General features: G+C 43.3%; 1 protein-coding gene across 1 annotated transcript; it reads right to left on the reverse strand.

Moving 5' to 3' along the window:
* Positions 1-1,607: 1,607 nt before the first annotated feature.
* Positions 1,608-27,401, reverse strand: SLC1A4 (solute carrier family 1 member 4). Its single transcript, XM_011381857.2, has 8 exons — positions 26,575-27,401; positions 16,518-16,560; positions 14,482-14,544; positions 12,953-13,119; positions 8,410-8,643; positions 6,973-7,167; positions 6,557-6,691; positions 1,608-4,541 (listed from the first exon to the last, which is right to left on the reverse strand). Exons 1-8 carry the CDS (start codon positions 27,099-27,101, stop codon positions 4,307-4,309), a joined length of 1,599 nt encoding a protein of 532 aa, XP_011380159.1. The 5' UTR covers positions 27,102-27,401; the 3' UTR covers positions 1,608-4,306.

Below are 27,401 nucleotides of genomic sequence, written 5' to 3' on the forward strand. Positions count from 1 at the left end.
GACCAGAACCCCCAAACCTCGGCCTGCCTTTGCCTCTCCTGAGAGTGCTAAGTAGGGGTTGAGCCTGAGCCAGGAGAGCAAATTCCTCTCTAGAAGGCTGGGTACTGCTAGGAGCTGTCTGTATCCTGAGTTGCAACTTGAGAGGATATAGCTGAAGAGAGGAAAGCATGAGTGGAAGGCTTCCTTTGTGAATTAAGACATTCAAGTGCTACCTGACAATCGTTTATAAGGTTCACTTCCTTTTAAGCAGTTGTCCAAATATTTTTAGAATGAACGTTCAAAATGGGCCTGCTTCCGGACTACACACATACACAAGCTGAAACAGATCTTCCTCTCTGTCAAGGGGAAAAGGGATCAAATATGACCATGCCACTTGCTGGGCCCGGATGCAAAGGGACATAGGCCGATTGGGAACCTTTCTTGCCACTGTTTCTGATTTGAAAGCCAATGCTGACAGCTCATGTTCCATGCAAAGTGTTTCTGCGCACTTTACATATGTTAACTCGTCTGTTCTCCACAGTAGCCCATGCCATTGGTACGATTATCATCCTCATTTTAAAAATGAGGAGACTGAGGCATAGAGAGGTTATCATGCCCAGGGTCGCACAGCAAGAGGCAAAGCTTGGACTAGAACCTAGACAGTGCTTGCTCCTCCTTGCTACATGATTTAAGTCATTCATGGATGTCATTGGAAGCCTCCTCTGAGCAGGGTGAGGTGACTCAACGGATCAGTACTCTTACTGCTTACCTGGAAGACGCGGCTTATAGAATTGTTTCCAGTGATTTGGCTACATTGAAAAGCTGAATCACTGAGTACTAGTCTCAACCTCCAAACAATATCCATAACAGAGAATCAGGGCAGCCACACTCCAAGGTGGGAACCTAAATTTCATTAGCAACAGGCCCCATCAGGCCCCTGATCTGTGCAAACTCTCTCATCTCTTTGGGCCTTGCCCAGAAATTAAAACCAACTCCTATATGATATGGAGAGCAGGAAATGTCCAGGTCAGAATAGGGACTTGCCTCTTCAGAAGCCCCAGGGAGTGTAAATCAAGCTTCCAGTGTGAGCTTGTAGGATAATCTTACCATAAGAGACTCTGAAATTCCCTAATTGTGCTGGAATGTGGTGTCACTGAAAATGAGATTATACAAAAGAATGGACTGGGCGTGGTAGTGATGAGGGTAGAGGCATAGGCAACTGCTTTCTGCCAGAATTTTCTCAGTAATTCCGTGGAGCTTGGCTCTTGGCTTAACAGCCAATGCTCAGTTAAGGCTTGTTGATCTAGTTGTCCTCACAAGACATAACTTTATGGAGGTAGGTGGCAAACTGCTCACTTTTTCCAAGAGTCCTGCTAGTATTGAATGGGAGGAGCCCAGAAACGGCTGGACGTCACCAGAGGCAAGTCACACAAGTGAAAGCCCCACAGCAGCTTTGCCCACCAGAATGGGTTTACTTTGCCTCAGGGGATCGTGTTGGCTAAAAGCTAGGGAAAAAAAATCAATTCCGTTACTCACAGGCCATCCATCCTCTAGAGAAGCTCCATCAGTAAATGCCACTTCAAGACACAAGAAATAATGATAAAAAAAAAACAACAACAACATGTAAATCCCAGTAGAAATACTGTATTCCTTTTTGAGGGCTGCTATGTTTAAGGCAAATGTCACGCATACAAACGGTCAGAGATGAACAGTATTTGAACAGTATTTACGACATGTTAGAAGAGCATAATGGGGGAGACATCTTCGAACAATATGAAAGGATTTTCCTCAGCCAGGTCACGCTTGGTCCGATTCCACTTGTGGACTGAGAAACAGGAAGAAAAACAACACCTCCTCCCTCCCAGGGGCAGGGGAATGCTGGCCATCTGGACTTGTACGGAGGAACCCTTCTCCAGGCCACGGCACTCTATTTGTTGCCTTTCCAGGTCCAGGACAGAGGATGTGCAGTCACTGGGTCTTGTCCAGCTCTCATTTCCATGTTTTGTGAAATTCACCATTACAAACAGGAAAATAAGGATGCCAAAGCCACACAACTTACAGTTATATTTCACTTCCAATCAAACTCAAACTTGCTTGGAGCTAAAATAACATATACGTACATAATGTATATGTATGCATATACAGCCATATATACATGGAAGAAGGAAAGACGAAATATACTAAGGCCTGAAAAGTAGTGAATGTTCACTTGCAGTTTGGAATCAAACAATGAGACTGTTTCCCCTTAGAAAACAAAAAGGTAACAGCAGCAAGCTCTAGCCAGAGGGTAAAGGTTTCTGGCACCTCTCAGCTCAGTTCCTGGTCACGCCTGGCTTTACAGGAGACTGGAGTGGCTTAGCTAGTTTAAAGAATGGGAGGGAGCTGGCCTTCCCACCGATTGGGTTGGGTTGGCTCTGTGCCCCATGGCTCTTCCCCACCCCTTTCTCTCAGGCACAGGCCAGCTAATTTTATAATGGAGGAGCTTGATTGTCTCTGTCCTGTCGGCCCATTCTCATCACAATGGGACACGCATCATAATGGTGTGTTCCCCTTCCGTAGGGCCTGGGCGACAGCAAAACCACAGCAACGGAAAACAAGGGAATGAAAGAGGCTGAAAGTTTGGGAGCTTTGATGACTTATTGTGGGGTGGCAGAAATGGTGCCTAGGTCTGGGAGTCACAGGGAAGTCAGGTACCCAGAAATGCAATGGAAGGTGGGGTGGTTAATTCATGAACACTTGAAGGACATCAGGAAGAGGCTGCCTTTGATGCTAGCACGTAACTACAAAGAGGATAACCGGTGTGATAAAAGTGGCTAATGCGCACAGAGAACAAAGTCCTGCTCGTAAAAGCTGTCTTCATCAGGAAATGGAGGCCTCTCTGCAGAAAAGCATCACTTAGGTAAAAAATAAGAAAAGCGTGGTATAGAGATGTTAGCACTTGATATTGAAGAAGTGAAACGGTCGTCTTCATGGACTCACTCAGTTCACCACACCGTATCCCTCTGAGGTAGGTAAAAGGCAGGTGACATCAGCCCCATTTTACAAATGGGGTAAAGTGAGGCCCCGAGACTCACTGCAGGTTGCACCTCAGATACACACCAACAGCCACAGTGACATAGCAGTACTATGCCTCAGAGGTCTTTCCTGTTACTGGCAACACCGGTCTTCTCTATGAAGCCCACTCAACTGTGATTCAAATTGAGTCAGCTGATATCTGGAGGAATGTGGACATTTGGCTTATAATTTTAAACTTTAATGTAGTGTCAAGAAAGGAAACTAAGTCCGTGGAAATCAGCCAAAGCTAGGGCATCTGGGGGCTTGGGTTTTTTAAATTTATTACTATTATTATTATTACTGCCAGAATACAGTGTTTTAGGGAAGGCCTAGTTGAATTAAAATAGTAAATTGATAAACCAACTCAGGTGCTGAATTGTGATGACCACATCACACTTCCCCAGAGGAAGAGGCCCCTCTCTGTCCTGTTGCCAAATTAGAATGGATGGAGATAAAGCTACAGTGTTGTCAGTGGCCCAGGTCACGGAAGCCAAAAACTTCCCCATGGCTGAGATGAGAATGGGGACGTGCGTGCTTGCGTGCATGCGTGCGTCTTGTCCTGATTAGGTTGCCTCCCTTCTCACTGCAGGCTGTACTCACCTTCTTTTGTTGACTTCAGAATTTAGATTGTCTACTTAATGCCACTGACCAGAGAACCCAGCAGCGTTAACATCATCTAAAATATTTCTAACTTGACAATGTGCAGTGCCTGTAGCCCACCACCAACCAGCAAACCAGAAGCCAGCTGCACCTAGTTGTAGCACAAACTCTAACATCTTGAGTCCTAGCTCAGTGAATTCCAGCCACAGCTAAGAATTTAAGAATTTTTCCAATTACTGTGGCTCACAAGGCAATGTGACAGATGACTGCAAAACCCCCAGGTTTTCCCAGAAAGTACCCAATGCAGAGTGACTAGGTGCAATGAAGAGTACATCTGCATTTTTCCAAGCTTTAACCATCAGGTCCCCAAGAGCCTATTTTCCAGAGTCTGGCAGCTCAAGGGTACGTTTCAAAGAGCCCGGTGCACACACAGTTGTACCTGGACATGGATCAAGCTTAACATCAGAGTGTCCTGGTCCTCGGTAACCAGTTCCTGCTGGGAAGCCCAGTGCCTGTGCCAAGAAGTGATCCTCAAACCGGTGACGGGGCCAAATTTTTGCCCAGGAGGCTAAAGTTGGTGAGGGTGGTGCCTAGTGTCTGATGCCTGGTATCTGGTGGCTGGACTGACAGGGCAGGCACCACTGCTGGCAGGCAAGCCCGAAGCCCAGCCTCATCACAGAACTGACTCCTTTGATTCCAGTTCTGGGGCGCTGGATGCAGGGCCAGCAGGGTTCTGGTGTGTTACCAGAGGCGACGTCTCCTCCTCTGACTTGCAGTTGGGAATGGCTTCCACTTTTACCTCGCTCAGTTCCTGCTCCCCTTTCTTCATTGCCTTCTGATTCAGGTGGTGGAGAATGCCCGCACCTAGGGCATCCCCTTCCACATTCACCACGGTGGTGGTACGGTCCCTGGGGGGGAAAGAAAAAGGCAAGCATTACAGCCTGTGCCACCCGGAGCTACCAGCGGGGCGGCCCTGTCATAGAAGGCGGACCTGCTACAGGGAGGCTGTGACCCTGAGGGGCCCTGCTGTTTCCTGGAGAGCATGCTACCAGGGGTGCAAGGCCTCACCTTCCTCTAAATTGATTTTCTTTTAATATTTTTATTCTTACGAAAGTAATAGGTCCTCGTTGTAGGAAACTTGGGGAAAAAAAGAAGTATAAAGAAAAATTTCCTACTCACGCTTCACAACTCTAAGTGAATCAGTACTCTAACACTGATATGTTTCCTTCTAATCTTCTTTCTATGCAAGTATTTTGTGTGTAAAAGATGCCAATGTATAAAAATCGCCTATGACTGGGATGATAGTGTAGATACGGTTTTGTGTCCAGCTTTTCTTCCACTCACTGTTATGCTGTGGGACCTTCCTGTCTTTTTCTCATTTCAACACAGCATCTCTACTGACTATTAATCAATCTTCATATTCATTCCATGGCCATTGGCCACATCACCCCACAGAAAACAGCACTGTCCTTTCCAGGAGCTTGTCTTCCCATAGATTAACCCAATAACCATCCCCTGTCCCCAGAGCTGAGGAAGTATTGTGCCCATTTCGAAGAGATGAAAAAAAATGTGAGCTTGCCTGAGGGCCCTGGAGAAGCTGCAGGCTGTGGAATTAGAGGCCACAGGGAGGTGGAGGGCTCATGTGACTTGAGGTCCCTACTGGGCAGCCCACCTGGCGCCCTATTTCCCTATTCCTGGCTGAGTGCTTCTTAGATGCCTACCTGCCCCATGCAGACAACGAAGGAGTTGGGGCCTCTGACCCTTGGCTCTGGTCCTGTCTTACTCACCAGCTCAGACACTGAGTTCCTGCTGATGATTTGTCTGGACAATGCGGGTCTCTCTCATTGCTCTGAGGAGCCATAAGGATTCTGAGAAGCCCAGGGCTTAAGAAAAAAGGTTAGAAACCACCATTCCCAACCAGTGGATTTTACTCTCATTGCTCTGAGGAGCCATAAGGATTCTGAGAAGCCCACGGCTTAAGAAAAAAGGTTAGAAACCACCATTCCCAACCAGTGGACAGAACCATCAGCCCAGTGCCAGGCCCCAGTGTTTCGGTTTTCCCATGTTGGGCTCTGCTAGCCTGGCCATCAGTGTCTTTCTTCACTGATACATACTGAATGCTTTCCCCCGAGCCTGGAACTCTTCTATGTGCTGTGTATGTGCGAACTCATTTAATCTCCACTGCGACTCTGGCGGAGGTGCTATTATTCCCATTTCACAGATGAGCAGACAAAGTACATAACAATCCTATCACACAGGTAGTAAATGGCAAAGCTGGGATTTGAACCCAGGTCCCTGGGCTCCAGGGCTCATTTTCTTATCTATATGCTCTATTGTCCAACACCAGTACCTCAGCTGATTTTCCCTATAACACAGGTATTGTTCATACCTGAAAAAGCTATCATGCAACTCACGGAATCAAGACTCAGAAACTGTTTTGTGTCCTTCCAGGAGCCCTGGTGATGGCGGTCTGCATCATGCCTCCTTCCTAACTCCTCCCCTAAGCCTAAGCCAAGCACTCACATAGCTGGGTTTATCTTCTCTCACAGAAATCACTCCTTGGATTTTCCAGGCCAAGGACGATCATTCTCGGAAGCTCACTGCTCCCAAGGCTACGACTCCCATGCAGTCAACAATCTCCACAGATTTTTGTGCCCGCCCTGGGCCTGCGTTGGTGGCCCCACATTTTCCTGGATGCTCTTGGTAATGACATTTCGTGGCCATTCATGAGCCTTTGACTCACACGTTTTTGAATTTTTCCTAGCCCTAAATTTTGTCTTGCCAGCTCAACTGGGGGCTCCTTCACAAAGCAGGGAACACGTCTGAAGATTCTCCACATGCCCCAGGCCCAACAGAGTGCCAAGCTCCTAGGGAACCCAATACAGACTTCTTTTGTTCAATGTCCTTAGGACTTGCTACTTACACAATCCAGTCCACAGCCAGGATCAGAGAGAGGTCATGAGTGGGCAGCCCAATGGCCTCCAGGATAATGGCGATGGTGAGGACCCCTCCAGCTGGCACGCCTGCTGCTCCAACACTGGATGCTGTAGCCGTCACTCTAGGGGATGGCACACAGAGCATGGTGTGGGTACAGAGAAATGTAGAACATGGCAGCAGCCATGGCTTGGAAACTGAAAACCACGCAACCCTAGGTTCTGCCGGGTGAGCCTGGGAGAGATAATCTACCCTCTTCAAGTAATGAATTCATGCTGTCCTCATTTCATAAATGAGACATCCAAGTCATAGATTGGTATTCATGAGGTTTTTCAAAGGAAATCACGAGAAATACCTCAAGTTTTGACCTACGCCTCAAGATGAAAAAAGGAATGATGAACTTACAGAATCGTGAAAATCTGTCCCGCCTTCAGCTCTACATTGTTGAGCTGGGCAATGAACACCGCGGCCACACACTGGAAGATGGCTGCTCCATCCATGTTTACAGTGGCTCCGATGGGGAGAATGAACCTGCTGATCCTCTTGTCTACACCATTGTTTTCTTCAATGTACTTCATCATAGAGGGAAGAGTTGCTGAGCTAGAAATGGAAAACCACCAACCATGAGAACAGTCCTTCCAAGGGCAACATATTACTTAGCTCAGACCCTGGAACAGAGCAATTAGTTTCTGGCTTTCTCTTTTGAAATAAGAGAAAAATCCGAATTGTTTCAAAGTTTCTGTCACAACATGGGGTTTTGTCAACTTCCAAAGTATTCAAAATCTGACTCCCTAGATTTATCTGTTATGTTATTTACCTGGATACACCTGTTTCAAATTTCTCAAGAACCACACATTGTCTTGTGGTACAAAATGTTCTCATGAGAACAAGAACTATTAACTCTATGTGTGCATCTCCTCTCTTGAATGTCCGCCTGCCTCTCCCCGAGTACACGGCAAACTAACATTTTTTTTTTTTTCTTTTAGGCCAAGAAACAGAAATGGCTCTGAGAGTTTGGAAGGAGTAACTGTTTATATAGATGACTTGGAAAAAAACAAGACTTGCTCTCTCCAGCTGCCTCTGCAGGCTTCGCAGAGGGTAGCTGGTGCAACTGATAAGTAGGTTTGTTTCTGTCTAAGCCAGAGAAACTGACCTCTCTAATTCTTTTTACCACGAATATAAATAGTCATATGATTGTCATAAAAATAGTCCTTCAGGATGGGAGGAAATATGCAGTAGAGAGGCAAAAAACTAACCGTGAGACTAAAACAATGTGCTACCATCCTTTCAAAGTTTTCTTTGATGTATTTGGAAAGCCTAATTTTTTGAAGGATTTCCAATAACGACACGGTGCATCTCTTGTGCTTAGATAATTTCACAAAACTGTGGACTCCTAGTGAGCTGAGCGCACATCCCTCACCATGATGCCTTGGTCTTATTTTCTAATTCACACATCCAGAGGGAGAAAGGGGCAGGTGTCATTCTAGAAACTTCCCTACAGTGCGTTTTGGGTGAAGTAGCTGCCTTCTTTTACTCAGGCAAAGGCCTTACTACTAATTAGGGTGAGGACCTACAGTTCCCATGGGCTAAATAATGATCTGGTTGGCCTCCAGGGAGGTGGGAGAAGGAGAAGGAATGAGGCAATCCCTCATTTTGGCAATCCCAGAAATCCGCTTCCATACAAGCTGTGAGGCTGATAACACAAAAAATCAGATGAGATCAATTTAGAGTTTTCAAAGAATTAAAATATGTCAAGATGCCGGTTGTGCATCTACCACTGGGCTCACCTGGTTCCATACTTAAACAGTTCAGAGCAGCCAAGGGCACCTGAAACCCTCTTACCTGGAGCAGGTGGCAAATGCTGTTGCAAATGGTGTGAGGAGGCCCAGGAGGAACCTGAATGGGTTTTTTCGTGTGAAAATAAAATAAATAAGTGGCAAAACAATTCCTCCATGAATAAAATGGCCCAATATAGATGTGAAGATATATTTCCCAAGGCTGGTCACCAGCACGATGATGTCCTTCATTTCCACAATCTTGCTTCCAACAAGGAACATGATGCCCACAGGCACGTACCTAGGGCATGAGCATAGCATACGTGTCAGTAAGTGATGTGAGGAAGGGCTGGGAGATGCAGGCCCTTCCTGATACAGAACTTAGGGACTTTTGACTAGGCAGTCACTTCTCCCTCGGATGACCCTGAGGAATAGGAAGGGATGGGCCCATCTTACAGACCCTGAAGCTGAATAAAGTTAACATGATATATTACCATCAGTAATGCAGTCAAGACAGAACCCAGACTACTTTCCCTTTGGATATGTCACATTCTTGACAGACAGATGCTACCAACCACATGGGTTCCAAAGTGGAAAAGCAAAGAACTCTTCAAGATTATAGCCTCTGGGACTGTAGCTTGACTTTTGGCTTTGCTCAGGCCTGTTCTGAGAATTTAGAAACACACAAGACTAACACCTTTTTCACAGAACTGCTGGGACACAGAATTGAGACAAAGCTGGGACTTTTGTGAAGTTTTAAATTCTTTGTGGTTTGGAAAACATGATTCCGTGGGAAAAAATCATTAACAATGACCCTCTGGGAACACTCCTGGTGCGTGAAGATTTTTTAAATGGCAGGATGGGAAGAAGGAAGGGAAGGAATAAACTGCGGGAGCTACAAAGAATAAAAGTCAGTCGTTTCTATAATTAAGGAAGAATTTTAATAACCATTAGGAATTTTACGACCATTGACTTTTTCCATACATTTTAATTATATAGATAATAATGTCACACTGTTCAAATTTCAAAGGGTACAAAAGCATGAATAGCATAAAGTCTCCCTTCCACCTCTGTCCTCCAAGCGCCCAGTCTCCTTCCCTGGGCAAAGCTGATGTCACTGGTTTCTTGAACTTTCTTTCCAGAGATATTCCAAGTAGTACTATTAATTTTAAATCCTATAGTAACACATGAACATATTCTTTTCAAAAAATTAAGACATTAGAGATTAGGCCAAAATCCTCTCTAGGTACCACCCTCAAGCCAACCCTTCATCCCCCTTCCCCGTGGATGTTAACCATTTCTTACTTCCTATGTATTTAGATACATAGGTATGTATTTAAATCTGCATGTTTACTTTTAACCCCACATTATGTCTTCGAGATCTTCTCATACCAATACATAGATATATAGATCATTCTATTTTTTAATTGTTGTAAAATATGCATAACATAAAAATTTACCATTTTAACCATTTTTAAATGCAGTGTTTAGTGGCATTAAGTACATTCATATTGTTGTGCAACCATCATCCCACATTAAAACTCTGTACTCATTAAACAATAACCCCCATCCCCACTTCCCCTGTCCTGGTAACCACTGTTCTACTTTCTGTCTCTATGAATTCCACTATTGGAGGTACCTATTACAAATGAAATTGTACAATGTTTGTACTTTTGTGTCTGGATTATTTCACTTGGCATGTTTTTAAGGTTCATCCACATTGTAGCATGTCAGAATTTCATTCCTATGGCTGAATACTATTCCCTTAAATATATATACCACATTTTGTTTAGTCATCGATGGACATTTGGCTGTTACCAGCTTTATCTCATTATTTTTAAGTATTGTCCCCAGAAACAAAATACTATATTTTGCTACTTCCCTGCTGATGGACATTTAAATTGATCCCAGATTTTCATTATTAAAAATAATGCTGCAAACAGGCCTCTGTGCCCACATGCCTGTGTGTTCTCCATAGAGACATTGTGAAAGGGGGCTGCTTGAGGCACGGGGTGTGCATACTTTAAACTTTAGTAGACCAACACATGGTTCTCCAAAGTGGCTGTTCCAATTCATGGTCCCACCAGCTATCTATCCTTTCAATGAACCACTGGTTCTTATCCGGGCATGGTTTTGCCTTCGGCAAGTATTTGGCAATGTCTGGAGACAGTTTCGGTTGTCACAGCTTTGCGGGGCGCGGGGAGGTGCGTTACTGGCATCTAGTAGACTGCAGGGCAGGGATGCCGCTAAACCTCTTATGATGCACAGGACAGCCCCCACGACAAAGAATGACCCAGCCCAAACGTCAACAGAGCTACTGTTGAGAAGCCCTGTCCTCGCCCTTACCAACGCCAGATAAAACCAAACTTCCATTTTGCTGATTTTCATAAGGTGGGCATCCCTTAAAATGTTTATTGGTCATTCAGGTTTCCTCTTCTATAAATTGTCTGCTCACATACTTTGTCCATTTTCTAATAGTTTATTCAGTCTTTTTTCCTTTTTGGTAATCAGAATTCTATATTTGTGCTTCTTAAAGTATCTTTGGTGAAAGACCTGTTTACTTCTAACCGGTGGGTCATGGACAATATCCTTATAAAAGACAATAGAAACAAAATATTAGAAAATGGTGTGTGTGCATATTGCAACAATTTGAAATTGCTATAAAAGTTTTTAAACACTTATTCTCAATTTCCCTATAAATCTCACTGCGGACAGAAAAACAGTTTGTGAACTGGTGGTACCAGTCCTTTAGATACTAATGCTTTGAGTGTGTGTGTGTGTGTGTGTGTGTGTGTGTGTGTGTGTGTACACATACATACTATATGCAAATATATGTCAATTTTTTTCAATAAGCATCTTGTCTTTTAACTTTGTTCAAGGTATCTTTTGCACGCACACATTTTATATTTTGATGTAGTCAAATATAGCAGCTTTTTACAGCCTTTACTTTTTGTATTCTGTTTAGGAAGACTTTCCCTATTCCCATGTTTTCTACTAATACTTTTAGAGGACTCCTGTTTTCTCCTTCCTCCCTGGATAGTTTAAGTACCATGAGTTTTACTAGAACATAGCCACACTCATTTATTTACAAATCTTCTATGGTTTCTTTTGTCCTGCAATGGTAGAGCTGAGTAGTTACAATAGAGACCGTATGGCTTACAAAGTATTTGGCCCTGTATTAAATCCATTGAGAACTTATTTCTGTGAATAGTGCAGGCGAGGTAGGTGTTTTGACATTGAAGGAGGTAATTAGTGAAGAAAAGAACCAGAAAAAGCTACTGCCGAAGATCCTTACCCCATCTGATTGAGATCCTTTAACCATTTAAGGCATTTTAAACCCCAGTTCTGTATGAGATGCACTTTCTGGGCAATAGATCAAGCACTACAGTTAGACACTCAATAGGGACTGCCTTACTGAATACCTGTTTATGTAACTCGTACATCAAATTGAAGAAATGATTGTAAATTGGTGTCCAGATTGAAAACAAATGCCTTAATATAGGAACATCACTTTCCTTTAACGAGTTTCCTTTAATCCAAACTTTGAGAAACCTTTAGACTAAAAAAATAAGCCAGGAAAAGAACTTAACCTGTAATGAAAACAGTTTTTCCTTTCTAAAACGATTTCTCTCCCCAGAACAACAACAGTCATATGAAGTATCATGTTTGCAATGATAAGAGTCAGACTCTGAAATGTTTGGTTGAGCAAGAAAATTTGGTTGAGCAAAATAAACACCACCAGCGAGGGCTCTGAACTTGGCCTCCCACTCAATTCCAAACTTTCCTACCAAATTCCAGGCTTCTCTCCTAAAATTAGTCCAGTTGCCACACTAATGCCATCTGAGAGAGAGAAGTTCTGGGATATTTAAGGATTGACGATTAGGAAAATGCTCTGTGCGTAAAAGGATAGTTTTTTGACAAAAGAATGGCAGAAGCTAAAATCTATAGAAGTTTGGCTTGAGTAAGACAACAGGATAAAGTTTATGAGTGATTGCCACCGGAGCTGGTATAATTTCTGAGAAGTTACTATGAGAGATCTGGTTCAATTTTTACCTTTCAGCAAAAAAAAGAAAAAAATCGATCTACCATTTTTTATTAAACAAGTACACTTTGATTGATATTACATAAAGAAACATTTACATAAAAAAAGAGACCATTCCAAGTTGATATATGCATAGGGTGAAGTTGGTTCTGTCCTCCATGTTGTGAAATAGTTTAGTAAGGGGCCCTTTTGAAGCTTGAAGTCTATTGTTTTTAGTGGAGTCTTATTTTATGCAGCAGATAGCAAACTTATGGATTTAATTGTCCCACAAGCTGATATGGGCATCCCATATGATATGGAATGATGGTGGGAACCCATAAATAAATCACTGATGACAGAACCATAAAGGGTCACTGTGGGAGCTGAGGAAGAAACTAGTAACTATGCTACATGCCTGATTCTCCGAAGTCCTGGACAAGAGGAGAAACTGCCTCCACTTCCATCAATCCCTGTACATGGGGCCCTGGCCCAGGTGGTCCCATAGGGGTGACCTAGAACTGCAGAAGCGGGTTCTTTTCTGGATGGCAGGAGAAATAAGAGGAAGAGTAGGCAGTAAGGCAACACTTACCACATAATCCAGGACACCAGCACCATCGTTGCCTCGTTGAAGGCATTGAAGAAACGAATGAGCTCTTCTCCTTCAGAGCCTAGTTTCTTTAGGGCCACTCCTAATACAAGAGCAAAGACGACCAACCCTAAAATGTTCATCCCTTCGATCTCAGTTCCAATGGGGATCTGTAGAATCAGAGGGGACAGAGAGTCTAAGTTTACAATACATGAATGAGAACTAAAGATGCATTTGCTAGGTGTTTTCACCAGACAGAAACACCATGCCCAGAATGAGAAAAGGTTCATATTTTCTTTAACCTTCAGCGATTTCACAAATCAAAGGGTAGGAAAGGGGAGATGGAGTCTAAGGAAATGGAAAGTCAAGATATAAGAATTTCACCTAGTTAACCAAAAACTGTTCACTCCTGGTAGAAGTAGAAATTAGTGAGCTCCCAGTCACTGGATATATTCAAGTAGAGGTTGGGCAATCACTTCAAAGGTTGCTTTTAAAAGAAGAGCTGGTTGGTGAAAAGTTCCTTCAGATCAAGAGTCAGTGATTACAACTTTGTCAACGAATGTCGACAAATTCTTTGTTGCTAGGCTGTTATAATAATCTCCCAGCTGATGAATTTCCACAAACGATTTTTCAGGATCAACATGGATATTTTCAGGATAGTCATTCCTAAATCACTGACTTAAAATATATAGATATAATGTATTCTTCATTTTTTCCAGTAATGCTGACTCTCACTGCTACAAGCATATATTAGACAGACATTTTATTTCATCAAAACATATTATGAAATTCTGAACAGGAACCATATGTCGACATGGTCAAAACAGAAAGAGCATTTTTACCGTAGTTCTAATCCCAGCTCTGATATTAGATAACTTCTCTGAGCTTCAAGTTCTTCATCTGCAAAATGAAGTCAACTGGACTAAATTAGTAGTTTTCACCTTTTTTGTTTTTAAGTGGAACTTCTCATTCAATCAGAGAGGCTGATAGCACTCAGTGTCCCTCAGCCCTGGGACTGTGTATGGTAGGGGTACAGAAAGGGCAAAGTACCTCTTTCTTCCCATGACAGTTCTGCAGCTGGACTGAAAAATCCTTGAGGTTCCTTGTCCCTTCCAGCTCTATCCTGAAGGCTGGGACCTAGACCAGTGTCTGACAAATAACAGGTACTCAAAAAAAATGTGTGTATGAATGATGGCTAAAGTAAATTAGGCCCCTAAGATAAGTTCTAGGTTTAGCAGTAGGTTAAATCACCTATTAATTATATTTCAGGATAGCAGAATGGGTGTTGTAAATTTTTCAAAATAAGGGGATGTTAGTTCCAATTCGATGAAATGGATCTGCTAAAGATTCCAAAGCTGCAGACACTGGCCTTTAGCAATGTTGATAAATAACCAAAGGTGTGAACCCAACCCGTGTGCTTCACACAGTCCATCCAAACCCCTAAGTTTTCAGCATCGTGCATGGCTATTCAATTAAGAAGCATTATTTGCTTTATGAGTATTTGTCACAAGTGATCTTATAAAGAGCAGTACCTTTTCACGGGTTACGTTTCCAGTGCTTGTGTTGTGGATCACCTCTCTATAATCAGTTGCATACTGTGAACAAGAGAAAAAAAAACCCAGAGTCAATTTACAGGAAAAGATGGACCCAGAGGAACCACGAGGACTGCTGGGCCTCTTGCTACTCTGTCATTACTCACGCCGAGGGTGCTAGGCATTCTTCATTTGATTGTCTTGACAAGGGCCTCTGAGAACTGTAAAAAGTAACTTAAGACTAAGGCAACATGCACTCCAAGAGGCCTCTGGGTTACTTAGAAACCCAAAGACACAGGGAGAATTTCCTTATGTCCCTCGGACATTGGTTTGGAGGAGAAGGTCTGCCCAAGTTCATGCTGATGGTTTGATATTTCAAACAGCTGATAACTCACATTATTTGGAGAACACTGGTTATTAACACCATAATGCCAAAGTTCAATTTCAATGTGTCGTTTTATTTTTCATTCATTTATTTATGCTTCACTTTGTTTCAGAACTTATTTGAAATGTGACTGCTTTTCGGCATGTTTCTATTTGCCTTGAGCCTCCACTCTCCAAAACAAAAGATAACAGGCAGGATGTTGTTTTCTAGCTGAGTCCTCTGGAAGATCCACTTCTCAGAGGTAAAACATCTCCCCAGCTTTGGCCCTACACTTGACTTCACATACTTCTTCACAACGCTCAGGTATCTCCCTGTGGCAGCACGCACTGTTGAGTGGAATCTGCTATAAAACACTCTTTCTGACCTTTTCTAAGGACACCTGAATTGGGAACTGTCAAGAGAAGCCCATTAGGAGGTACAGCTCTGGTGGCCTGTTTTGTGCCAGTCTTTGAGAAGCTCTGATCTCTCTCAGCTTTGATTTATCAAGTTTTCAGACAAGCAGAGCTGCTTAGTGGTCCTGTGATCACGGGTGGCAGGAGAAACGAAACCCGCCCCATAGCTTCTGTGATAGACACTGAAACCTCATTAGCCTTGGGTCCCCAACCCCCGGTCGGTACTGGTCCATGGCCTGTTAGGAACCAGGCTGCACAGCAGGAGGTGAGCGAGCAAAGCTTTGTCTGTATTTGTGGCCGCTCCCCAGTGCTAGCATCAGATTTTCACAGGAGCACTAATCTCTGGTACCAAAAAGGTTGGGGACCACTGCCATAAGCCTTTTATTTTTCTCCTATCTCACATTATATATAAACCACAGCTGTGCTTATATGCAGATTTTTTTTTAAAGGGAGAGGCTATAAGAACAGAAAAGTCTTTGCTTGAAAAGGACAATCTGATTAGTCCATCTAATCCAGACCTTTATATTCCTTCTCTACATAAAGCATGGCCATAGGGATGTTACTTGCAGCTTTGCTAAAATTAGGGAAAAACTAGAAACGACCTGAATGTCCATCAACAAGAAACTGATGGAGTAAAATTATCATATGCTCATATAGCGAGATACAGCCAAGAACATTATGCAGAAGGATACTTCCCAACATGAGAAAATGATCACAATATACTGCTTTAAAATAAGAGCAGGTTACAAAACAACATGTGTAGTACGTGCACATACAAGTAATATGTATAGTATAATTATTTTTAAAATGTGTGGGCATGCGTATAGGAAAAACAGATCTGGAGGATATATACCAAAATGTTCATGGGTAGCTCTAGGTAGTGATTATGGGTGATTTTTATTTTCTTCCACTTTTTTGTACTTTATTTTTTAGCAATGAACATACATTACCTTTATAATCAGAAAAAAAGATAAAAGCGTACTTTTTAAAAATTCTAAAATATTTGAGAGCCTCAAAATGTGATCTGAGATTATTTCTCAGGTGATATTGGAACTAGTAGAATATTTTAGAAAAATGTTGGGGATTTTTGTTTTATTTTTATTCCAGGCACTCATCTATAAAACTTTAGAACAGCATTACCAAGTTTTGTTAACAACACCATCCCTCCCTGTTCCATCTTATCAAATGCTATAGCAGTAATTTATATATCCCCCACCCCCATCAAAGTTTCATACTTTTAGCAAAGCATTAAGCCTTACCGTTCGAAAAGCTGCAACCACAAGATTTGAAGGAAACAGGTTTCTGTTGGTAAAGAAAGCATTTCAGCATTATTCTTAAAATTCAGCGTTCAAAGTGTGCATTTTAAGATGCCCAATCCTGACAGCCTAACACACAGTGTTCCCTCTCTCCACCTCCAGCAGTTACTGCGGCCTTCTGCTTGATCCGAATGTCCAATTATGCCTCGGCTGCTCGGCCACAGTAGATACTTGAGTGCACCGATTTCTATCTCCTCTCCCTCAATGGCACTCCTTGATATTTAAGCTTACCTGTATCCAACCAAATCGGAATAACTATATCACTTTCCTTTCCCCAAGAGGTTAAGTCCTATTGGAGTGGTTTTCAATAGGGAGTGGTGCTGCTCACTAGTGAAATCCAAAGTGTTTTTGTTGTCTCAATAATTGGGGGGCATCCCTGGAAGTGGGGGAGTATGTATAGGGAAAGCGCCAGGTCTCTGCCATTCATTCTGCTAAGTGCAGCAAAGTCCTATATAATAAATGGTCTCAAGGCCCTCATGCTTTCCAATGTTCTGTGTGACATATCTGTAGATGAAAACCTTATTATAATTACTTAGCCTAATCTAACTCCAAAAGAAGGTAGCTTGTATAATTTGCACATATACTGAATTTTCTAGGAATATAACTATTGTGTAAAGTGTGGGATGATTTTTTTTTGTTTTGTTTTGTTCAGAATGTTTCCAAGAATTGTTCATCTTTCTGGTAAAAAACTGCATCACCAGTGGCAAATTGTAGGATTTGGGTCCTTAATTGCACACACTTATTATCAAGTATCTATCTGTATTTATAGCTGTGTCATTAATGGAGAATCTAAATTCAGAAGCAAGAACTTAACCACGTTGTTTTAGAGCACTTACATACTGAAACACATTGTTTTTATTATAAATTACTCTTGTCTTTTATATAACAGTTAAGTCATATTGATGCTCTGAAATTATGTGTGTAGGTAAACTCTATGGATTTCACATCAGGAGAAAGAATATTATAAAATATTTGTTACAAAAAGCAGGGCAATAGAACCGATTGAGTTAAGCTATATTTTGAAACTAAAATCTATTCATGCAAACAGGCCTTACTGAGGGCCTCCTTTGGGTCAGGCTCTGTGCAGGATGCTGGTCTTGATATATGAAAAAATTCTACTGACAGTCCATTAGTTCTACCCATTTCCTATAAGTCTAGAAGAGTAAAAGACTCTGGATCATCCTTTATCATTTGCACCAAACGTATGCACTAATTCTTACTTTTGTGGTTGAGTTGTTCACTTGGCACTAGAATCTCTAGGCAACTATTTGCAGTGTGTTAGGTTTCAGAGGTAGGCAGGCGTCACTGCAACCTAGCTAGGCAAGCAGAGACTAACGTGGTTTGGAAGCCATACCCTTGTAGAAGCCTCCCCTTGAGTGTGGGTATGGCCTATGCGTTGCTTCTACCCAACAGAATAGAGCAGAGGTGGTGGGATGTCACTTTTTGTGATTCGGTTACATAAAATTGTGGCTTCCATCTAGAAGACTCTCTTTACTGCTTTCTCAGCTTGCATGTTTGATGAAACGACCTGCCATGTTGGAAAGCCCCATATGGGAAGAAACTGAGGGTGGTCTCTGGCCAACAGCCAACTAGGAGCTGAGGCTCCCAGTGTAAACTTCAAGGACCTGAACTCCTCCAACAACCATGTGACCTCACAAGTGATTTCCTTCCCAGTCAAACCTTTGGGTGAGGCCCTAGCTGTGGCCTTGTAAGAGACTCTGAAGCAGAAGATCCAGTTAAGCCATGCCAGGATTCCTGACCCCAGAGATACTGTGAAATAACTAATGTGTGTGATTTTAAGCTGCTAAATTGTTGGGAATTTGTTAAACAGCAATAGATAACTAATACACCAGAAACAAAGTTAATGAGATACAAAAATGACTTCATTACACTCGGAGTGCTTCCACAAGACAGCCAGCATGAAGAGACTGCAACACAGCATTTTTCAAATCTACTTGTATATGAAACCAGAATTACTTTTAACATATTTAGAGAACACCTACAAGTACACACCTGCATTTAAGCAGACAAATGTGATCTTCAGTTAAATTAACCGTTACAAAATGGTGATCAGAAATTTGAGTCTTATCGTGAGCATATTTACTTAAAAAAAAAATGGTAGGAAAGGACAAGTAATGCGTCTTGGCTTTTCTTTAGTGTATAAATGAATAGCAATTTACACTTCCTTATTATTTCTATTACAAAACACCTTTCTCACATATTTCAAACTTGTGGGGTAGATTTGGTATTTCATGTCCATTTGCTCTACTAGTTAGAAGCAGAACTAGGTGCTGAGCCAATTTCCCTGTTCTACATCCACCACATGACAACGCTCAATAATTCCTAGACTGAGCTGGCCACTGGGTTCTCTCCCAAAGAGGGCAGGAAAGTTAAGGAACAGCTGAGTTAGAAGCCCTCCATTTTCCCCACAGGGAACAATTTCCCCTGCAAGCACGTTGCATCCTTCAGGAATCAGCAGTTTCCTTAGCTGGTGCAAGTGTAGCCTTTTCTCACAGCCTTGAACCGCAGTCTCTTCCAAAGAGCATACACTGTTTGTTTACACCCTTCTATCCAGCCTGCCTGTTCTTTTTAGCATGAGCAATAACCCAATAGTGTCTCACCGAGAATGGACCCTGACCTTAATCCAGAACTTCTAGACCAAATAGCCACTGACACACTGACCTGTTTTCAGACAGTCTACAGTAGCTGTCCCCAACCTTTTTGGCACCAGGGACCAGTGCTCCTATGAGAATCTAATGCCTGATGATCTGAGGTGGATCTGAGGTGGAGCTGAGGCGGCGAGGCTAGTGCTGGGGAGCGGCCACAAATACAGATGAAGCTTTGCTTGCTCGCCCGCCACTCACCTCCTGCTGTGTGTCCCGGTTCCTAACAGGTTATGGATGGATAATGGTCCTCAGCCCGGGGGTTGGAGACCCCTGGTCTACAGTATCTAGTCTACAAAATCCAATGGGAACAGAGAGGTACAGACAATACAAAAGGCAAAACAACAACTCCTGCCAAAAAAAAAAATCTACATTCTAAGAAGAATACAATGTGTTCTTGCAGTTTCTTATAAAGTTAAACTACGCTTACCATATGACACAGCAATTCAATTCCTGGATATTTACCCAAGAGAAATGAAAATATATGTCTGCAAAAAGGACCTGTATGTATAACAGCCTTATTCATAATAGCCCCAAATTCAAATGTACATCAACAGATGAATGGATGAACAGATTATGATAAATCCACACAATGGAATCCCACTGTGGATTCCAGCAGAGGCATCAACTACTGACATATGCAACCCAGACAGTCTCAATAACGCAGTGCCAAGCAAAAGAAGCCAGACAAAGAAAAGTACATGGTGAATGATTCCACTGATATGAAACTCGAGTAAAAGCAAAACTTTCTGTCCAAAACTGCCTGGGGCCAGAGGTGGAGAATGGGAATTGCTGAGAAAGGTCATGGGTGACAGAAATGTTCAGTGTCTGGATTGTGGTGATGGTTAAATGAGTTATCTATTTGTTAAAACTCACTGAACTATACACCTAAAATGAGAACATTTATTGTATGTAAATCTTATCTCGAATTTGGTTAAAAATTTTTTAAAAAGATGTAATGCTAACTGCGAAGGAGATTTTACAACCAAAAAAAATACATACATTCAATGAGATGGCTGAACTTTCTTTAGGTTATATAGCTCAGCTCTCAGATATTAATTCCTGGGACAGAATTGTGTGGGGGCAGTGAGCTGAAGCTCATGCATCCACAAAATCATACTCTTTTCCCTTGGTCCCTCTGGTTGCTGTAGACCAGAAGCAGTCAGTCCCCTCCTGTCTGCACCAAGGGGCAAGGAGCTGAGGCTGTGGGTGTAAAGCAAAACATCTAACAGATTGTGCCTTTGGTATTATATCTAAAGTCATCACCATACCCAAAGTCGTCTAGGTTTTCTCTTAATGTTATCTAGTTTTCTAGTTTTATATTTTACATTTAGGTCTGGGATCCATTCGAGTCAATTTCTATGGAGGGTACAAGGTCTGTGTTTAGATTTTTTTTTTTACATGTGGATATCCAACTGATTTAGATAATCTTCAACAAATTGTTTCTGCCATTATATTGCCTTCACTCCTTTGTCAAAGATCAGCTGACTATATTTATGGGGGTTATTTCTTGCTCTCTATTCTGTTCCATTGATCTCTTTGTCTAGTCTTTCGCCAATACCACGCCGTCTTGATTACTGGAGCGTTACAGTAAGTCTTACAGTTGGGTAGTGTCAGTCCTCCAACTCGTTATTCCTGCACTCTTCTTAGCGCTCTCCTTTTTAAACAGATGCTGCTGTGAACTCTAGATTTTTTTTTACTCCTGAGCTTTCCTGTATTCAGGGATCAGCTGCTCCTCATGTAAGCTGTTTTGCTCCCCAGAGCTCTCTGTCGTCAGGCATTTTTTTCCAACTCCTCACATTCTCAAATAGTTCCCTTTTCTGTTATTCGATCTTGAGAAATTTACTTGAATTACACAATGCCAGATATACATTAGACCAAAGTTTCTGAAACATTAGTAGTAGGCCATGAAATCAAATGTACTGGCTCTAACCAGCATTTTATAAAAGATGTAATAAGCGTGTATCACATTTACAATGTTTTGTGGAACTGTTGTTTCAGGTTGTGTATGTGGGGTGGAATGGATATGTGCGGGTGCCATATTTAAAATGTTTTTCTTATAGTGCGTCATAGTCAAAAACATTTGAAAAATGCCAAGACCATACTACTAAACTCAGAGATCCAAGTCAGACCAAATTGGTAGAGGATGAATGGACATGCCTTCCCAATGCTATAGGATCTTTGGACACATTACTTAAAATGAACAGAAAAGCTGGTGCCAGCTGAGGCTGAACTGGTGCCAGCAGAATTTGTGTTAGCAGTACTGTATAGACTCATGCAGCTCACACACGATGAAAAACTTCAAAATGTTTCTTCTTTATACATCTGGGTCTATTTATTCTTCTGATCCTATTGTCAAGGGTGGTATGCACTTCCCTGTCCTATATGACAAAAATGTAAAACAATTTACTTTTGCTTAGGTATATTTTTTTTGCTCCAGAAGTATTTCCTTTCATTTAAGTTCAAAAATTCTTTACTGAATTTAGGAAGGTTTCAAAGACTTTGGAACAGGATATGGCTCACGGTTTGTACACCTGATATTTATTATCCCTGGCATTTATTGTTACAGAGGCACTTAACAGGAATGTGCTCCTTCTGATCTTGAAGTCCCCTGCAATGCTGGGGGCAGAGGAAGGGCTGGGGGCGGTGGGCTCACACTGTGGTGACAGTGGGGGACAGAGGAGCAATCTACCCTCTTTTTAAGGTCCACATCCAGTTTTAGATTCCAGCTGGAAAGGCTGATGCCAGACCCCTGGGATAGGGACTTTTTAGGAAATAAGGCTAAGAACAGCACTCATTCTCAGTATTAGGTAGCCAGCCCCCGTGCTGTCCCTGAGAAGCTGCTACACATTATATTAGTGAGACACTCAAATATTAACTCATTTACTCCTCATAACAGATCTAGGTAGTAAATACTATTATTAGCCTCATTTTACAGATAAGGAGACTGAGGCAGACAAGCTAAGTGACTTGTCCAAACAGTAAGTGGTAGAGTTGGATTCAAACTTGGGTAGTTAACTTTGGGGCCTGCTCTTAATCACTACCTTGCGGCCTCTCTGGGTATATGTTCTTTTTAGTCTCTGAACTTTTCAGGTGTTCTCCTGAGTGGTAGAAGGAACCATGTTGAGTTAAAAACTTTTTTTTTTTTTTTAATTATAAGTTGCTATTTTTTCCCTTTAGTGACTACTTAGGTGGAGAAACCTCCATTAATTTGAATCCTTGTTAGACTTGCTAAGAGTCTTCATCTTCTTGCCTATCGAAGAAAAAGATAAACGCATAGGTCAAACAACCAGCCATGGCCAACATTTAAAAGAAATTATTGACTATTCACTCTTTTGACAGTGATCTGAGGGTTAATATTTGATCTCTGCCTCGGATAGTTTTCTCAAAGAAATGTGGCTTTTTTTTTGCAGCTTGAGAGGCATCGTATTCACACCAATCTTTGGGAAGGGAAGTCCCTCACGCCTCCATCAGTAAAGAGAAAGGCTCATAACACTGTCCGCTGTTGAGAAAATGTACACAAGAAAAAACAACAAAGCCTAGAAAATCGGGCAACAGGCAAAATTCTAATTGTGCTTAACAGGCACATGGCAGTACCCTGTTATTCTTCCACAAAAGACAGCGGCCCAAGGCCATTCCTCTAGCTGCTGGTGCAGACACAGCCCTGGCCCAGGTGGTGTCCCTACCTGCCCCCTTTGCAGATACGCCTCTGGTTTTCCATTTGAAAACTATAAATTTTAGCATCCAGATGAACATCTAGAAGCCAGTTGCCTCTATCCTTTCCATTCACAGCTGAAGAAAACTGAGGTCGGCTTTGGAGTTTATAAACACATAATGCAGAGGGGGGAAGAAACTGGAATGTCAGGGTGGACATGTGAGGCTTTCTGCCCCATTTCAGAACAGAAGGTTCTCTTGGGTTTAGTTTTGACTTTTCTCCTTTTTCCAAATTTCCCACGGCATTGATGTCATTAGTCCAAAAGTCAGTCACTGTTGACTTTTTTTTCTCCAGGATCCACATGGATATACCTAAAGACTAAATTAGCTGTAAGTCATCTTGAGTTCCCCCAAACATTCGTTTTCTTCCCATTTACTCTCATTTATTTCAGACTATGAAAAGAACTAACGGGTCATCCCCATGAGTTCCGGTAAACTGGAAAACCCAATTGCTCTGTTGCAATAGTGCTCCATTTATAACAAGAGCGAGCGTATACTGGGCCAGTCCTGTTCTAAGAACTTTACAGATGTAACTCATTTAACTCCCAAACAACCCTCTAAACAATGTGAGGTAAGTACTATCATGACCCCCATTATGAAGATAGGAAGCCAAGGCACAGCTAGTTATGGACAAGCCCTCGAACCCACAATCAATAATCATTGTAAGGGACCAAGAACTTCTACAATGACTGGGGTCTTGATAATCTGTTTCTGTCTCTTTGGTGCCAAAACTATTTCATTTTGGATGAAAAGTCAGAGTTCAATCACTTGGGTGACACCTTGTTGTCTTGTTCTGAGAATCCTGTACGGTTCCAGGTCCCCAGGCATAAAGCTCCCAGCCACTCAGGAGGAGACCATGACTTTGCCACCTGCCAGTTTCTATCCACTGTGGTTTCTCAGCTCTCAAAGGGCCTGTTCCTAAAGCCAGAGTCTCACATCCACTCCCTAGTCTACTTTGTTATTTCTAATCCATTGTGTGGTAGGAAATCAAACCACTCAGCAATGGCATTCTGAATTTTCTAAAAGGCATGATGAATATCTATTGGCCTTATTTCTTCCTACTTACAATTTCATCTTGGGAAAAAACAAACAAACAAAAAAACCAGAAATCATAGCAGAGAGACCTTGTTCTGGGGTACTCCACCACCAGGAAAGGCATGGACTTTAGCAAAGCCTTCGCGGCTAAGTCATCAGAATTGTTTCCCACTCCTTCTAGGTGTTTAATTTCTGGGCAGTTACCAGGTGAGGGCCTGCTGGATAATTGAGGCATTTACTGGCAGAGTCTCATTTCATTCACATGTCCACAGGCAGAAAGGACTGTGCCCTGCCTTTGCTGAAGAACATGCCCAGAGTCACATAAAATTGACGTCTGTGAAGTTTCTTTGAAGGAAATAATTTAAAAATTTTTACCCAGAGACTCCCAGAACAGGAAGCATTTCCATGTGGCTCAGGACTGTTCTCTCTCACAAGCTGCTCAATGTGAAAGCCAAGACTGAGCAGCTGCACACACATCTCCTCTGTTTCAAGGAAGTGGGCATCAGCCCTGACCCAATCTGATCCACTACCTGGTTCCTCTTTTGGCCCAGAGTAAACGTTTCTGAGACCAACCAGCAACATGGCAAATTATGGCAAGCTGACTTGGGGGAGGGGAGAGCGGTAGAAAGAAAGCCCTAACTGTGGGGCAAGAGACCCACATTCTTCTAATCCCCCTTTTGATAAACTATTCTGTGACCTTGAGCAAATCATTTAATCTCTCGATGGCTCAATTTCCTCATTCGTAAAATAGGATCATACCACCTACACCACCTTTATCCGTGAGCTGCTGGATTAAATAAGGTTGGCCATTGGAAGCATTATGAAGCACCACCTATTCCCAACAAGCCATAACAAAAGGTTCTCTTAGTCCTTCCCTGTATCTGCAGTCCCAGTCATTGAAAAGTCTGCATTTACAATGACTGCTAGGCCACGATGCTGGGTCACCATTCACTTCAGAAGAAGGAACTGAAGGGGCTTGGATCAAAAACTAGAAAGCCATGATCAGGATATGAGAAATTCCTTCCGGGGCCAGTGGTAATAAAGTAATCCCTCACCTCACTCCCCCTCACTCTATTTTTTTGGCCACTGCCCCACTCTTGGAGATAACCTACGGAGGTACAACCAGCAGGTCAGAGCTAGACATCCATACTCCCTCACTGGGTCAATGAAACCTGCAAAAAAGAATCCTTTAACCCCATAACCGCCTTCTCTCCTGGGACAGCTGACAGACTTAAGGTAAAAAGCCAAAGACACTCTCAACCTTAGAGACTGTTTTCAGTATTTGCCTAAAAGTGAGTCCCAAAACTTAAAGGATGTCTAAAGACTCCAAATATCAAGCTGCCAGACACTAAACGAAGGCTGTGATCTCATCGAAGCCCTAACAGGCCACCTCCACCTGCTTTTTTGCTAAGAAGTTTTGGTAAGAATGTTGTGGTTCACCTCATCAGAGATTTTTATTTTTCAATGCAATGCCTTGGACTTTTTTGTTGTTGTAATTTCAAATGAATACTCTTTCCCGTAAGTGGCAGACAGTCATCACATTTTCCAGAAGGAGAAATGGAAACAGCAGGAAGTTAAGTCACTTTGCCCAGGGTTTGCTGTTTTTCACAGCCTCAGCAATGAGGAGCTTTGCTTCAGTGACTTAAGACAAAACATACCCCTCCAAGAGGCTCTGAATCCAGAATCATCGGAAATCTGGAGAGGGAGTCAGCTGAGCTCCTCACTCAGCTATACTTGGCCAGGTCAGTAAATGCCTTCTGGCTGCCAGTTTTCTTATCTGTGAATTCTGGGCTAATGGAGAAACCAAAGGGAAGCTGGTTTGGGTAATCCACAGAAAATATACTACATCTCAAGAGATGAAAGGCAACTTCTAAGAGTCACAGAAAGCAGGCAAAGCTAAGTGAAGATGCTTCTCTCTCTCCTCTAGAACTCACACCTTCCCACAAATAAAACCCCTTGAAACTCACAATACTCTACAGTGTCCTGACTATGGGGTGGACGGCCACCTGTTCCAAGCCTCCAGGAGAGGCTTGTCTGGGTAATGGGCCCCACACAATTAACCCCAGCCTTAATATCCTTGGGGCCACCAACAATTCTTCAAAAAAGTTGTGAGCTTCCGTCCAGCCAAAGGGCTGAAAAGAGAAGGCCGTAGACTGCAGGCCAGGATGGCCCAACAGGCAAAACTTAACCAATGCTCCCAGAAGCTTTTCCAGACGGTGGAAAGAAAAATGGGGTGAAGATATCCAGGAGTGGCCAGAATGCAGCCAGAGAAAAAAGTACAGGTGAGATGGCTGCCTCCGTCCTAAGGCACACTCACACCTAATAGTAGGACTGGCTTTTTCTAAAAATATGTGACCGTGGCTCCTTGAGACTGTCAGGTGCGCCTCTGCCTATGTTTGAAAAGGTGTGGTCAGCACGCAAATTCTCCAGAGGTTATTTTGATATTTTAAAAATGTTAAAGGCCACCAGCAGCCAATTAAGAATTAACTCTTAGGAGTATATGAAGGGGTGTGTGCGTATGAATGAACTGGAGTGTACTGGAGAGCTGGCGTATCCACAGCGCACGCAGAAAGGTGGGGAATAGTTACCTTGTTAGGTCGAGGAAAGAATCCACTGTCTCTTTGGGGACTGGAGGGGGGCCCGACTCCTCCAGCCCCAGGTCGCTGGATTGAAGGGTCTGCGTACCAGACCCTGGCTTGATGATGAACGCCAAAGCGACAGCGAGCGCCGAGGCGCCTAGCGTGGTGAGGCCAAAGTAGGCGATGGCGATGCCGCCCAGGCGCCCGAGAGAGCTGGCGTCCAGGGAGGCGGCGCCCGACACCAGGCTGCAGACCACCAGCGGCAGGATTATCATGCGCAGCATGCGGAGCAGCATCTCTCCAGGGAAGGCCAGATAGGTGACCTGCGTGCGATTAAGTCCGAGCCCACGCAGCGCCGCACCCAGGCCGGCGCCCGCCACCACCCCAGACACGGTGAGCAGCACCAGAGCGTGGCGCCTCAGAAAGCCAGCGAAGCGCCGCGCGCGTCCCGCCGCGGTCCCGGGAGCGCCGGGTCCCGCCGCAGGCCCAGCCTGGGCGCTGTCTAGGTAGCCGTTGGTCTCACTGCTCTTCTCCATGGCGCTGACCGCGGCTCGGAGCTGAAGGAGGCGGGGGACTTGGGCTCTAGTAAAAGACCGGATTTTCAATGACTGGCTCGGGCGTAGCAGGCGAGGTCCACTAGCTGTGCCCCGCGGGTTCTGGGAGCCGACCTACGAGAGATTCACGGCCTGGGCGCAGAAGCAGGTGCGGAGAGGGCCAGGAGAGGCGCGGGAGAGAGGCTGGAGCCTCGGCTCAGCGGATCGCGCCGCGCCCAGCCTTCCCACAACAGCCGCGGGCTGGTGATGATGCAATTAGGGAGCCGCTAGGATGGACGCTGA

This window comes from Pteropus vampyrus, unplaced genomic scaffold (genome assembly GCF_000151845.1).
Source record: "Pteropus vampyrus isolate Shadow unplaced genomic scaffold, Pvam_2.0 Scaffold453, whole genome shotgun sequence".
NCBI lineage: Eukaryota > Metazoa > Chordata > Mammalia > Chiroptera > Pteropodidae > Pteropus > Pteropus vampyrus.

What these genes read in the sequence shown, in the direction of transcription:
- SLC1A4 (XM_011381857.2), bottom strand. Translation starts at nt 27,101, where the DNA reads ATGGAGAAGAGCAGTGAGACCAACGGCTACCTAGACAGCGCCCAGGCT. An exon ending in GAAACGTAACCCGTGAAAAG is followed by an intron (nt 13,120 to 14,481) that starts GTACTGCTCTTT and finishes CTGATTCTACAG; the next exon opens with ATCCCCATTGGAACTGAGAT. An exon ending in GGACAGATTTTCACGATTCT is followed by an intron (nt 6,692 to 6,972) that starts GTAAGTTCATCA and finishes GCCATCCCCTAG; the next exon opens with AGTGACGGCTACAGCATCCA.